General features: G+C 46.6%; 1 protein-coding gene and 1 long non-coding RNA gene across 2 annotated transcripts; one reads left to right on the forward strand and one right to left on the reverse strand.

Moving 5' to 3' along the window:
- The first annotated feature begins 1,083 nt into the window (after positions 1–1,083).
- LOC123130781 (uncharacterized) lies at positions 1,084–3,311 on the forward strand. The gene is made up of 2 exons (XR_006464009.1): positions 1,084–1,251; positions 2,955–3,311. It is a non-coding gene; the product is annotated as an uncharacterized lncRNA (long non-coding RNA).
- Positions 3,312–4,176: 865 nt separating this feature from the next.
- On the reverse strand, positions 4,177–5,471 carry LOC543402 (dehydrin COR410-like). Its single transcript, XM_044547840.1, has 2 exons — positions 5,095–5,471; positions 4,177–4,983 (listed from the first exon to the last, which is right to left on the reverse strand). Exons 1-2 carry the CDS (start codon positions 5,356–5,358, stop codon positions 4,441–4,443), a joined length of 807 nt encoding a protein of 268 aa, XP_044403775.1. The 5' UTR covers positions 5,359–5,471; the 3' UTR covers positions 4,177–4,440.
- Positions 5,472–15,907: the final 10,436 nt, after the last annotated feature.

The raw sequence follows: 15,907 nt of genomic DNA on the forward strand, positions 1-15,907 counted from the left end.
GTCCATCCATCATCAATGGTGGTTGGCCCGGAAGAGGGAGGCGGGGGAGGCACAACCACGATGGATCGGAGCCGGTGCTGCTCAGGCGGGAGGGGGGAGGGGCTGATCTATCGGTTCGGACGAGAGGCCGCCCTCGAGGTCAGCACCCCACAACAGGATTTGCGGAGGCGTCCCCACTCTAGCGCGGTCGGGGAATGGGGAGAGGTAGGAGCGGCGGAAGATCCAGGGGATCCAAGGCCTCCCCTGGGGCCGGAGCATTGAAGGCGGGCCGGTGAGGAGGCAGGAGATCAGGGCGGATCCATCGTCGGCATGGGATGCCCCGGCATCCCGGGCGGGGCGGCACCGGTGGGGAAGGGGGTGGCGGCCACGGCCGGAGTGGCCAACGGCACGGAGCGGGGCTGGACGCAGCTAGAGCGGGGATGAGCCTCGGTGTCAAGGGGGATTCTTGCCTTTTCCTCCGCTGCCATGTATATTTTGACCCCGAATAGAAGCCCATGTCAGTATTTTCTTAAGCAAAGAAGCCAAACCACTATATGCTTATCCAAAAGCCTACAAAAATATTGCATGACTTCTTGCACACGAGGAAAAAATAATATGATGATACTATTTCTTTAACGAATGCGCAAGCTGCCATGATTTTATAACATAAAGCCTCAAAAGCATCTCAAAATCTTGTAAATCCAAATAAATACAAAGGAAAATTGAGGACACTAATTTACCATATACCACAAGCAAAACAAAAAGTAAGATCAGTTTGTTGAAGTTGAAAGTACTATCTTCTTCAGTTGTAAACTTTATCATCTCTAGTATTCTCTGTACTGTCATGATTGAATGATTGATAAATAGTTTCAAAATTTCTCTCCCAAAGAAAAACGGATTTGCTATTTTACACTCGAGTGTTTTTCAATTGGCTGTCGTTCAAATTTGTGGCCGTCCGATCGCCCGCCGTGATTTGGGCTGACAGTTGTTGTTCTCGGGCGGGTTTCCTTTGTTGCGGGTGCGGTTTTCTTTTCCCGGCCCGGGTTTTTATGGGACTGCCCGTTACCGGCGCCCGTTTGTCTGCTTTCGTTTTCCTTTTTTGAATTTCATTTGGGCGGTAATGCTTCGAAACGGCAGATGGGCAGAGAGGGGGCCATAGGAGGAGGCGCTCGAGCGGAGGGGGAGACGAGGCGATTTCCGTCAGGTTCATGGTGTTTGCGAGATCCCTCTATCCTCGAGCTTGGGTTTTCTCTTTGATTCACTGCTCCCCAGGTTAGTTGTCGTTGTCGCTCTCCCTTTCCCCGCGCAATTTGGTATGGTTCTGATCATGTAGCTTCCAGATCTAGGTTTGTTGGTGCGTTGTTGTTGTAGGTCCTGTTGCTGTTTGATGATTTTAGCGGTTGGTTAGTGCGATTTGTTGTTAGCCAATGCTCATTTGTGCAGTTCGCCGCAGATCCCCTCTTCTCCGTGGATCCCCTCTGCTCGCGCCAGTTCGTCATGGAGAACGTCTGCTCCGGTGTTAGGTTTTAGATTTGATCTCCTTGTTGTGGGCACTGTTAGGTTGGGCGTTGATGTGTTTGTCTTCCGACGGGGTTAGGTTTTGTGTTTTTTTCATGTGTGCAGGCGTGTCTCTGTGTGTGATTCAGAGCTTTTGCAGTTGAAGTTCAATCATCTGGTGGTTGTTTAGTGTTTGAATGCTACTGATCTGTTTTGATTGCTACTGAGACTTTGCAGTTTGAAGTCCAGTCATCTGGTAGTTGTTTAGTGATTGATTACCAGTAGAAACGGGGGAAGAGCTATGAATTTCTCTGGTATGGTAGTATAGGGATTCCCCTTTCTTGTTGATTGCTTGGTCCAGTTTGGGCTAGCTATGAATTACACTGTAATACCCCCCAGATTTATACTGCTATTCTTCTCTGATTTACACTGTATTTGTAGCACTGATTTTACATTTGTAATCCCCGTAGTTTTACTTTTGTAAGATTTTCTCTGTAATGTGTCTCTGAACCCCAGTTTCTATGATGTGAAGTTTTTCTGAATTTCTGTATATTGTATCTCTAAAGTACATTGTAAGACGCTGTAATTGCACTGTAACTTCTTGTGGTTTTTGCAATACAATCCTCTAGATTACCCCCACTGTAATTCTCGTGCTTTTGGACTGTAACTCCCTAGAGTTACACTGTAGTGCCCATTTAGCCCTATTTTACACTGTACTTTTTTCAGACTTTTCACTGTAATTCTTGCCTTGCTTACTATGCAAATTGCATCAGCATTACAGTGTAGTTCCCACCCTTGATTACTATATAATTTGCATTAGTATTATAGTGTAATTTCCCCAGTTTTTTTACTGTAATTTGGATCATTTATTACACTTTATTTCCTGCCTTGATTACACTGTAATTCGTGCCTTGATTTTCAGTGGAATGCCCCTCCGGGTTACTCTATAATTCTGAGTATTTACACTGTATTTTGTTCAGACTTTTCACTGTAATTCTTGTCTTGTTTACTATGTAATTGCATCAACATTACAGTGTAATTTCCATAGTTTTTTTACTGTAATTTGCATCAGTTATTGCACTGTAATTCTTGCCTTGATTACACTGTAATTCCTGCCTTGATTACACTGTAATTCATGCCTTGATTTACAGTGGAAAGCCCCTCTGGGTTACTATATAATTCTGAGTATTTTTACAGTGTTAGTTTGCTTAGTTTTTTGTGTTTTACCGCCTCACTATACACTGTAAGTTGGACCAGTATTACTGTGTAAGCGGGATCAGTATTACAGTGTAATTACTGTCTTGTTTACACTGTATTTTTTATCAGTATTACAGTGTTGTGTAATTTTGTTTCCTGCCTTGATTTTACGGTGTAGTTTGCATAAGTTTTACCATGTAATTTCCCTAGTTTTATTTTTTGTGTAATTCCTGCCTTGATTTTATTATTTTGGATCAGTATTAATAGTTACTTCTCTGTAGTTTTCAGCTTCATTATCTATGGGGAGGCTACGGAAAGTCTCTCACAAGGATGTTCCGGAAGCATCTTCTATTGAGAGTGTGGATCCTTTGCAAGACCCCTTCGTGCCTAATGACTTTGCGGAAGATGGTTCTAATTGCTGTAGGGCTTACACTGTAATATGATTGAGCACTGTAATTGTTTTAGGGCTTATACTGTAATTTATCAGAGTCTTACTCTGTAATTGTTGTAGGGCTTATAGTATTTGTTAGATACATTACAATGGATTTTACCTCTGAATTGTGGGGCTTACACTGTAATATACTGCAGATTTACACTGTAATTTGAATACTTCAGCACTGTAATTGTTTTAGGGCTTACAGAGTATTTTTCAGATAGATCACAGTGGATTTTTACGTCTAATTTTATGGTGCATTTATGAGCGTTGATACCTGGGAATAACAGTGTAATTCCGGGGGATTTACAGTGCAATTAGTGGGCACTTTGACTGTAATTCGTGGGTGTTTACAGTGTAACTTCATCAGTTATTCAAATGTAAATCCTTGGGAACTTGCAGTGTCATTTCGTTTGTATTTACGGTGTAAATCCACTGTATGCTTTTTCAGAGTTTGCACTTTAATTTTCAGCTATCAGGATTTGTAGTGTAATTTCTATTGTTTTGCTATTGTAATTTTTGGCATTAGACTGCAATTTTTTTGTTATTCCAGAGTTTTATAATTGCTAGCAATCAAACATTCCACAGTTTCCTGTTGTCTTTGGAATTTCTTTGTAACTAGTTTCTCTGATGTTTCTAGGTGAAGCGGGGTGAAGGGGATGAAGAATTTGTGAAGCTAGTGAAGGGGGTCAAGAATTGGAGTAGGATTACGAGTGTTCCTGGCCTGTAGATTGTCCGGTGATCTCCGCCAATTTTTGGCTGTTGTTCCTTGACCGGGTCGTGGTCCAGCTTTACTTGATTCGGGTTTATTTCCTAACCCGTTTTATTTGAAATATAGCGAGAGACAGTGCCTGTGGGGGTTGGTTTTGGACATACAAGTGGCATCTGTTTATTAGACAGGATATTTGAATGTTTTCCAATTATAAAATAGTCAAGTGCTAAATAGACAGTCCCAAGAAAAAACACCATCTTTCGAGCAACAATTAACATGCACAACACAACAATATATTTCCGGCAAAAGAAAAAACCGCAACAATATACGCTATATATCTTCACAACATGCAGCAATATGTACTGGGCGGAAATCTTTAATATCAAGGCATAATGCCCAGCAATAAACCAATACACAAGTGCCCATAAGTAAACAAGCTTAACAATATCCAGGACCTTCAAAGACTGAAACAGAAGCACCCGTCACTCAACGGGCTTCACGGACCGGACCTTCAAAGACGATCAACCCCTCCCACCTTGACACCAACTTAGACGTAAAGCAAACACAACACACGCCAACAATTCAATCGAGGTCCGGTCACGGGTCTCGGGCACGGCGGCGATCAAGCGCTGGGCTTGTGCTCGCCTGTAGCGGCGGCGGCCTTGTCCTCCTCCCCTGTCTTGTGGTAACCAGGCAGCTTGTCCATGATCTTGCCCAGCAGGCCCTTCTTCTCCTTCGCGTCAGGGCTGCTCACCTCCTCGGCGGCCGGCGCCGGCGCGTGCACCGGTGCTGGAGCAGCGTGCGTGACGGGCGCCGGAGCAGCGTGCGTGACGGGCACCGCAGCAGCGTCCTCCGGCTTCTTGTGGCCGCCGGGCAGCTTCTCCTTGATCTTTTCCAAGAAGCCTTTCTTCTCCTCCTCGGGCACTGCCGGTGTCGCCTCTGTCTTCACGTCACCGTCGATCTTCTCGACGACGACGTCGGTGTCATGGTGGGTCTGCACGGACGCGGGGGCCGCCGGTGCGGGTAGGCCCGTCACGTGCTCACCCTCGGTGTCCTTGTGGCCGGGCAGCTTCTCCTGGAGCTTCTCCTTGAGACCCTTCTTCTTCTTCCTCTTGATCACCTCGCCGTTGTCGTCGATCACCTCCTCCTCTTCCTCGTCACTAGACTGTACAGACGATCACTCACGAGGTCAGAAATCGCAACAACCGTGCCATATCCTAATAATCTCCTAAATAATACAGCAAAACGCTACTAATTAAATCATGTTTGCACTTACCGAGCTGGAGCTGGAGCTGGATCGGTGCAGCTTGGAGAAGAGGGTCTCCTTCTTCTCGCCATCCACGTGCTCCTCCTTCTTGACCTCGGGCTCTTCCACGGAGACCTTCTCCATGCCGGTGACCAGCTCCTCCTCCTTCTTCTCCTTGTCCTCCTCCGCCTTCTTCTTGCCGAGGAGGTTGCCGAGGAGGCCCCTGTCCGTCACCTCCACCTGCTCGGCGGCCTCACCTCCCTGGTACGACTGGGTGCTCCTCTCATCCTCCATGATCGAGATCGGTCGGTGCAGCGAAAAGTCTTCCGGGAGCTAAAGGAAACAACAGATCAAGTATTGGTTCTTGGCTTGTGGCTTTGTGACTGATGAAGGTGTCCTGGCCAAGAGGCTTCCTTATATAGCCGCTGTCAAGGAGGTCGATCCGGAGCCGCTGCCGAGAGGTGTACATCTGTGCCCTGTAGCGCTGTACGTGAGGACAATACAAGCAGGAAAGAAGGACGGTTCAACGTCGTGAGTGACAGCGTGTCGGCCGGAAATAATGGCGTGACGGGGCAGCGCGTGAGCCAGTGGAGCCCCGACGCATGTCGTGGGGCGGTCAGTCCGACGTGGCGGACGCGCCATCGACGGCATCGGGAGAGGTCGGCGGGCGCCATGTGGAGTGGTGGGTAGTTACGCTCACCGAGGCGTGGCCCGGTGCGAATGGTCGGTGGGGTGCCTCCCTCCGTGGCCTCTCCTCCGCATCCGCTGCCGACGGGACGCTTGTCCACGCCCGTCGCTCTCCGGCAATACTTTAGGTTGAGATAATTCGACCGATTGATTAAGTGATCGATCGATTTTTGAAACAGTGGCGTGAGCCATTTTGTCCACAAATGTTTGGCCGGGGTTTATTTTAGCGGTTGTGTGGCATTAACATTGATTCTTTTTTTTTTTTGAGGATGAGGAAGCATTAACATCGATTCTTCCGGATGCTCAATCACCGGTAGCGGACGAAGATAAGAGTTCGTGGTGGATTTCGTTACTAAATCAAGGGGTGCACGTCGGGGGAGTGATAGCACATGACTAGGACGACGAGAGGGCTCTAGAAAGAGAGCCCGATGTTGACATGTGGGGTCGAAACGACTATCCGCTCACCGGCCCGTCGTGCCGAACCTAGCAAAGCGGGTGGGGTTTCCTTGCTCGAGTGGAGTCCGGCGGGGTGAGCGGACTGATTAAACTGCCACCCCGATGTCCAGGGCTTCTAATCAGATCGATCGGGCTGGCCGTTCTTTTGTTTCTGCTTTCTCGCTTTGATGAGCGCTTTCGTGGGCAAATGCCGGTGGCGTGTCGGCCTTTTGGTTTCTTTTTCACCGTCCATTCCTGGGAAGAAAACTCACCGGCCAAGCCCGGGCACCGACCGTACGAGACTAGCTGGAGTCATTATTGGCTACTTTCGGTGCACGGGATGCCGTGACAGCCAGCGGTGGAAAGTTTGGCGCCGTGGGATCGCGATGCAAAACGCCTCCTTCCTGGTCCTGGCAAATCCGTGATCAGTGTATAACCAGCTCGCCGGACGTACTATCGGCCCTCGTCGTCGGGACGCGAACGGATCGGCGGATAAACTAGTCAGCAGCATCGGATCCTGCCTGGGCGGGCAGTGGCAAGGGCTCCGTCCTCTGCACATGGGTCGTACGACGCGGCAGACATGACTCATGGATCGATTCAGTTCAGCGGCACGCGAGGCGATCGCTCGATGGCTGCTGCCCCCCGCCACATGGCTGCACAGGGCGAGACTGTGCCTTCAGCGCATCTAGCTCGCTCCCCGGCGCACCCACCCACCCACACGTACGATTTGCCGACTACGTGGGCCACCCGGAATCGCTGCGTCGTTAACTGCGCGACCGCACGCACCCAGGGGGCTATGTCGACGGTGGACGTCACGATGTGTACCCAGATGCGCGAGATGTTTTGATTTCTTGCGGTGGATACCGGAGTTCATGTTATACTTGACACCGGTGGTCGTGATTTTTTGAATTTATTTTAGTGACTCCGACTATGTGCATTCGGTGTGAGGAGATGTTTTCGTTGACTATAAAGGTGTTTATGACGATTTCGTCAATTTTAAGATTTTATGTCGGCTCAGTGTCTTGAAGGCTCTCATAGGTGTAGAAAGTGCGTGCATGTGTTTATGGGGTGAGTGCATGTGAGCATCTCCAATTGTACTATGTTAAAAAAAGGTTTAGATATTTTTTTAATACCCAGATATCGAATAAAAGTTCATTGGAATTACAAAGTACCCTAAACATAATAAAAATTAGATCAAGGTCTTTGGACCACCGAACGACCACTGTCGCCGTCAGAAGAGCCGATGAGGCATCGGTATCGCCGCCCTGATAATGGAGTCCGCCTAAACTTGTCGATGAGCCACGAAGTCTTCATGAACGTGCCCCTAAGAACCAGCGTCAGGGAGCCGTGGTCAGCGCCGTTGAACCCTTAAATTGATTTGAAGCACCTCACACCGGATCTCGCCATCGCACACACTTGGCGAGAAATTCTAACCTTGTCGCCCGAAGAGACTGCAGTAATCTATGCCAGAGCTTCGGCGACTTCACCCTGACGAGCGATTTCGAGGAGGAACGAACAATGGAAGACCAACTTGAAGATGAAGCGTTGTCATCCATCTGAGCGTCACCCGTGCAAGGAAAAAATGCTAACCTAGACTATTAGCCGGAGTCAAGGCACCGGGGTTCTCCTCCCGTCACCAGCCGCTAGAGCGGCAGATGGAGGAGAGGAGAATCCACTGGTTGGCCGGTGGAGCTTCGAGGGGAGGAGTACTTTGCCGTAGCCACCTTAGCATGAGGGGAAAGAAGAGATTATGATCTTGGGTCCTGATCAGACCATTTGAACATTTTAACCATTCAATGTGGATAATCAAATTAAGCCGGACAGGTTCAGGCGTTCAAAAATCCACAAACCGACTCCAATTGGCGAAGCCCTAGGGAATCCGAAAGTTCGCACAATGCACTCCTAGACCCCTGACCCACCTCAAAAATCCTCCCCAGCCATCCGCCCCCCGAGAGACCTACTCCGACTGCTCGCATCCAACCTTCGCCGCTTCACCTACCCGAATATTTAAAGTTGGATGCCACCTCCCCTCCCAAAAAATCACACCTCTGATCCCATCCTCCCACTGCCTGAGCCCCCTAGTCTGTCTACCTCCGCCTGGTCCCTCCTTCGTGTTCTATCGTGCTTCGTCATGGTGCACAAGTTGGTCATGTGGTACAAATAGCTCATGGCGAAATGTGTCGCAAAAATCACGACACAGGTCTGCGCCACGAACTGTCGACGAGGCGGGGCCAACCTCCGAGCTCTCCGGAACCGGGCTTGCAGGAGGAGATGGAACAGGAGGAGGAGGGCGATCCTATAACATCCCAGAGTAATATCTTAAATATTTTCTTGCCTATTATATTTTTTATGCATCATAAGCATTGCATATGTATCATATTGCATTATTTAAAAATTAATTCTGATAGTTTATTAACCCCCCAATCCCTATTTTAATTTTTCATTTTATTAAATGGTGAATATCCAAAGCCTTCTCCCTTTTGATGTTCCGCATCAAGGCTCGCCTCCGCACTTTGTACATGGCCTTATTTAACTTCTAAATGGTGCACAAATTGTTTCACAATTTCAATCCGCTTCTTTCTCATGGCCCTAGTTCAAACCACTCATTTTCCCTTTTATCTCCTTTTCAAATTCTTCACAACCCTTGCTAATAGCCTTTTGAAAATTTTAGCGGAGCTTTGGAATAATTCAGAGAGCCAACCAAAAAATTTATCCCTTTTGGAAATTATTTGGTCCTCCAACTAATTCTTTTCATACCTATTTTATTTTTTGTTTTTAGAAAATGGGAAATCCTCAACACAACACAACCCATGGATACCAGGCTACAACATTTCCTCTCTCTCTCTCTCTCTCTCAGTCTTTCTCGCGCACATACGTATTCCACCTAATCACCATCGGGCCCAAGCCCACCCATGTGCCCCTCTTTGTGGTCTTCACCGGAGGGGTAACGCAGGAGGCGTGCTCTCTCTCTCTGCTCTAGGCAACGTCAACCGGTGGGAGAGCCAACCACTACGCCTCACTCCCCCTGATAATCACCTTCCCCTACAAACCCTAACCCTACCCGCTTTCCTCCACTCACCGCCACCACTCTCTCGCCCTCTCTTTCCTCCCTCGCGGGACACATGCAAGCATGCCCGCAGGCCACCGTCATCCTCCTCTGTGGCCGAAAAGCCCAGCTCGTGCATTCGTTGTGTCCCTCGACTCCGCGTCACTACGGTGACCATCTTCGACCAATCAATTGAACCAAGGTTGCCCCAGGAAGAAGCTCGCTTCCTCCTTCTCCACCTCCCATCGCTGGACTTATCGTAGTGATCAGTTCCTTTTGTGGATCAATTGTAATAACCAATTTTGGTGTATTAACTCAAGATAAGTAATTTTCGTCAAGGTCATAAACACCGTTCATGTAGCATGGACTTTTGACTCTAAGTGGAAAGTATTTCTCATCTAGCTCTTCCATACACATACATTTTCCACACGACCCGCTGCCCAAATTAGCCGCCACCCGATGAGATCTGCAACGAAGCTCCAAACCTATAGGACAATGCCGTTGGCGGAGCAAAATACCATCAGACCCCTTGGTAGGGTTCATTTCGAGATTGGAAGTAACGGGACGGAGTCTGCACACACAACTTACCCAAGTTTAGGCCTCCGAAGACTAATACCCTACATCATGTTGCTTCTTGTTATTCATGGTGAGGGGATACCTCGTGCAGAGGAATACAATGGTGTACGGGATGTCTACCAAGAGTTAGATCTGATATTGGATGGATGAATGAGATCCTAGACCTCCCTTTATATAGACAGGAGAGGTATAGGGTTTACATGGGGGTATGTTGATATTCCCAAGAGATGAGACCCGGCGTGGTGTAACTCGGTTTTAAACCTGGTCTCCCTGGCCCGGTTTGGGGCGTCACCCACTCTCGAGTCTCAAAGGAGTTTTACCAGAGGGAGAAAGGCCAGGGGCCTGGAAAGAAGACCCGACCTGTGAATGCTGGCTTACAGGAAGGCCCAAAAATGAAACTCTATTAACTTAGAAAGCACAGAAAGTCAAATAAGAGTTAGAGTAGGATACGGGTTATGAGTATGACCCAGAATCTTTTGCAAATTAGGAGTCCAACCTATTATATAAAGGGGGTTCCTAGGACGTCAAATGACAGGATAGAAACTCTAGAAAGCTAGGTAGCAAAAGCAGATCCTTGTAATCGAGATCGTCATCAATATCAATCAAGCAGGAGTAAGTCTTTACCTCCATCATGAGGGGCCGAACCTGGGTAAATTTGCGTCCCTTGATTCTGACCAACCACGTTCAAGTCATCACCTACTAACGATGGCCTTGCAACTTAGTTATCTCATGAGGATATCTGTCGTGACAAAACCATGACAGTTGGTGTCCACCGTGGGGCTAGCGCACAGTGTGTTGAGTTCTTGAAGGGAGCCCTTCGAAGGATTGAGGGTTACGCGATCGATCAGATGACAAAGAGTCAGCACGGCCAAATCTACATCAATGATGCTGGCTAGGGTCCCAGGGCCGATTCTATCGAGTCAGGATACCGGGCCCCCTTCAGAAGATCCGTGTGTTCATCGACATCATTGGCGGGTCTGGCCTAGAGCCAGATGACATTGACGACTTCGTCGAATCCGCTCGCCGGACCAAACCCAGCCAGACCAGTGCATTCGTCAGCTTCATCAGCGGAGTCACGCAGGAGCTTGACCCGGCCACTAATTCGGTGTCCAGAGGCGACACACTTGCCTATTCAAACAAAGAGTCATCACTTGGGGAGACCGAGTCTATACTTCCGCTTTTTGATGAACGGCTAGGAGGGTACTCAGATGATGAGTTCTGTCTAGAATCCTACGAGCCACCTCGTCACGCGACAATCTTCATGGCAGGAAACCAGAATCAGCCCCGCTACAATGCGCTGGGGAACTTGGTCATAGACACATCTACTAGCCAGAACCCGACTCAGGTCTCGCTCGGTCAACTGTCCAATGATCCGGGAGCTGCAACGACTGCGCTGGTGGCAGCTAGCTCTGGAAGAACATGGGCTCAGGCCCTGACTGAGATGATGACCACTCTCGGCACACTCCTTGCAGATCCAGTAACTCCAAAGAATGCGAACACGCACAATGCATAGATCATGAAGTGTCATGAGTAGCTGGCCAACAAGGAGGACATCAACACAGAGAATGCACGTCTAGCTGAGGCCCGGACTGAGGCACTTCAGGAGGCTGAGAGTCTAGAGATAGAGGCAATCCATCTTAGTTTCCGTCAGAACAAGGAGCCTGCGGTGCATCAAAGAAGATTTCCAAGGTAGCTTCCAATAACCATGGAGCCAACATGGTTGTTCCAAACATCGCGAGACCCGCCTCCTCCAGCGGTGCAAGGAGTCGGCACAAGCGCAAAAGGTGCAGGACCCACCATACCCCAATGGATCCAAGATGCCCCCTGAATACAAGCTAATTGCAGCTACCGACTCATCAATGATTGTCGGTCCAGTATCAGCCTAGGCGTTACTAGACACCATCTGGTCATTGTTCAGACCCGGATGACAATGTACTCGCAGCGAGTCACAACCTAGCTACAATCCCAATCAACAAAAATAGCCCGATGGAGTTGGAAGCCAGGAATGCAATCAAGATGCTAAAAACAACAGTCGTGCAGCAGGAAAACTACTCGCATAACCTGAACCGGCTTCATTCTACTCCTCGTCTGATTCACAGTAGAAGCTGGCATGGGGAGTCTCCAGCTGTTTTGAGTAGTGCACGACGCTAGAGGGAACGGCAACCGCCCCAGCAGCACTAGCCGGCGGTCTCTGATGCCCAGGTCATAGTTGAAAATGCGCGTGCTTTACGGATGGCAGGAACAGATAATATAGGTGTCACGTACGTTTAGCCAACAACACACAACCCACCCTGCATTACAAACCACTCGTGCTACAGGACAGACTACGGAATTTCGTGTTAGGGTCGCTCTGTGGAACGTGCGCATACCACTGAAGGAAATATGCCCTAGAGGCAATAATAAAGTTATAATTTATTTCCTTATATCATGATAAATGCTTATTATTCATGCTAGAATTGTATTAACCGGAAACTTAGTACATGTGTGAATACATAGACAAACAAATTGTCACTAGTTTGCCTCTACTTGACTAGCTCGTTGAATCAATGATGGTTATGTTTCCTAACTATAGACATGAGTTGTCATTTGATAAACGGGATCACATCATTAGAGAATGATGTGATTGACTTGACCCATTCTGTTAGCTTAGCACGATGATCGTTTAGTTTGTTGCTACTGCTTTCTTCATGACTTATACATGTTCCTCTGACTATGAGATTATGCAACTCCTGAATACCTGAGGAACACTTTGTGTGCTACCAAACGTCACTATGTAACTGGGTGATTATAAAGGTGCTCTACAAGTGTCTCCGATGGTACTTGTTGAGTTGGTATAGATCGAGATTAGGATTTTTCACTCCGATTGTCGGAGAGGTATCTTTGGGCCCTCTCGGTAATGCACATCACTATAAGCCTTGCAAGCAATGTGACTAATGAGTTAGTTGCGGGATGTTGCATTACGAAACGAGTAAAGAGACTTGCCGGTAACGAGATTGAACCAGGTATTGAGATACCGACGATCGAATCTCGGGCAAGTAACATACCGATGACAAAGGGAACAACGTATGTTGTTATGTGGTTTGACCGATAAAGATCTTCATAGAATATGTAGGAACCAATATGAGCATCCAGGTTCCTCTATTGGTTATTGACCGGAGACATGTCTTGGTCATGTCTACATAGTTCTCAAACCCGTAGGGTCCGCACGCTTAAAGTTCGGGGACGGTCGGTATTATGAGTTTTTGTGTTTAGATGTACCGAAGGTAGTTCGGAGTCCCGGATATGATCACGGACATGATGAGGAGTCTCTAAATGGTCGAGACGTAAAGATCGATATATTGGATGACTATGTTCGGACACCAGAAGGGTTCCAGGAGGTTTGGGACATATACCGGAGTACCGGGGGTTACCGGAACCCCCCGGAAGCTATTGGGCCTTATGGGCCTTAGTGTAGAAGAGAGAGGGCAGCCATGAGGTGGCGCGTGGCCCCCCTTGCCCCAATCCAAATTGGACAAGGGGAAGGGGCGGCGGCCCCCCTCTCCTTCCTTCTCTCCACCTCCTCCTTCCCCTTCTCCTTCTTGGAATAGGAAAGGGGGGGGGCAAAATTGATATGATCATCATCACACACTCCCTATACTTTCGGGATTAGTGTTGAACCTAAACTAAATGTTATTTGGTGTTTGCGTTAAGCATGAATATGATTGGATCATGTTTATTGCAATACAGTTATTCATTTAAGTCAAAGAATAATTGTTGTTCTGTTTACATGAATAAAACCTTCTATGGGCATACACTAAATATAAATGGTTTATTGAATCTTGATCATAGTGATACACATATTCATAATATTGAAGCCAAAATATGCAATGTTAATAATGATAGTGCAACTTATTTGTGGCACTGCCATTGAGGTCATATTGGTGTAAAGCGCATGAAGAAACTCCATACTGGTGGACTTTTGGAATCACTTGATTATGAATAACTTGGTACTTGCGAACCATGCCTCATGGGCAAGATGACTAAAACGCTGTTCTCCGGAACAATGGAGCGAGCAGCTGACTTATTGGAAATAATACATACTGATGTATGCGGTCCGATGAGTGTTGAGGCTCGCGGCGGGTATCGTTATTTTCTGACCTTCAGAGATGATTTGAGTAGATATGGGTATATCTACTTGATGAAACATAAGTCTGAAACATTTGAAAAGTTTAAAGAATTTCAGAGTGAAGTGGAAAATCATCGTAACAAGAAAATAAAGTTTCTGTGATCTGATCATGGAGGATAATATTTGGGTTACGAGTTTGGTCTTCATTTGAAACAATGCGGAATAGTTTTGCAACTCACGCCACCCGGAACACCACAGCGTAATGGTGTGTCCGAACGTCATAACCGTACTGTATTAGATATGGTGCGATCTATGATGTCTGTTACCGATTTATCACTATCATGTTGGGGTTATGCATTAGAGACAACTGCATTCAAGTTAAATAGGGCACCATCTAAATCCGTTGAGACGACACCATATGAACTGTGGTTTGGCTAGAAACATAAGTTGTCGTTTCTTAAAAGTTCGGGGCTGCGATGCTTATGTGAAAAAGTTTCAACCTGATAAGCTTGAACCCAAATCGGAGAAATCTGTCTTCATAGAATACCGAAAAGAAACTATTGGGTACACCTTCTATCACAGATCCAAAGGCAAGATCTTTGTTGCTAAAAGTGGATCCTTTCTAGAGAAGGAGTTTCTCTCGAAAAAAGTGAGTGGGAGGAATGTAGAACTTGATGAGGTAATTGTACCTTCTCCCGAATTAGAAAGTAGTTCATCACAAAAATCAGTTCTAGTGATCTCTACACCAATTAGTGATGATGATCATGAAACTTCAGATCAAGTTACTACCAAACCTCATAGGACAACCAGAGTATGGTCCGCACCAGAGCGATACGGTAATCCATTCTGGAAGTCATGTTACTAGACCATGACAAACCTAAAAACTATGAGGAAGCGGTGATGAGCCCAGTTTCCGCGAAATGGCTTGAGGCCATGAAATCTGAGATGGGATCCATGTATGAGAACAAAGTATGGACTTTGATTGACTTGCCCGATGATCGGTGAGTCATTAAGAATAAATGGATCTCCAAGAGGAAGAGGAATGCTGATAGTAGTGTTACTATCTACAAAGCTCGAATTGTCGCGAAAAATGTTTTTGACAAGTCCAAGGTGTTAACTACGATGAGATTTTCTCACTCGTATCGATGCTTAAAAGTCTGTCCGAATCATGTTAGCAGTTGCCGCATTTTATGAAATCTGGCAAATGGATGTCAAAATTGTATTCCTTCATGGATTTCTTAAGAGTTGTATATGATGCAACCAGAAGGTTTTGTCGATCCTAAATGTGCTAACAAAGTGAACAAGCTCCAGCGATTCATCTATGGACTTGTGCAAGCATATCGGAGTTGGAATATATGCTTTGATAAAGTGATCAAAGCATATGGTTTTATACAGAGTTGCGGTGAAGCCTGTATTTACAAGAAAGTGAGTGGGAGCACTACAACATTTCTGATAAGTATATATGTGAATGACATATTATTGATCGGAAATAATGTAGAATTTTCTGGAAAGCATAAATAAGTGTTTGAAAAGAGTTTTCAAAGAAAGACCTCGATGAAGCTGCTTACACATTAAGCATCAAGATCTATAAAGATAGATCAAGACGCTTGATAAGTTTTTTCAATTACATACCTTGACAAGATTTTGAAGTAGTTCAAAATGGAACAGTCAAAGAAGGAGTTCTTGCCTATGTTGCAAGGTGTGATGTTGAGTAAAGACTCAAAACCCGACCACAACAGAAAATAGAAAGAGAATGAAAAGTCATTCCCTATGCCTCAGTCATACATTCTATAAAGTATGCTATGCTGTTTACCAGTCCTATTGTATACCTTAGCATCTTTCTGGCAAGGGAGTACAATAGTGATCTAGGAGTAGATCACTGGACAGTGGTCAAAATTATCCTTAGAGGACTAAGGAAATATTTCTCGGTTATGGACGTGATAAAAAGAGTTCGTTGTAAAGAGTTACGTCGATGCAAGCTTTTTACATCGATC

This window comes from Triticum aestivum, chromosome 6A (assembly GCF_018294505.1).
Source record: "Triticum aestivum cultivar Chinese Spring chromosome 6A, IWGSC CS RefSeq v2.1, whole genome shotgun sequence".
NCBI lineage: Eukaryota > Viridiplantae > Streptophyta > Magnoliopsida > Poales > Poaceae > Triticum > Triticum aestivum.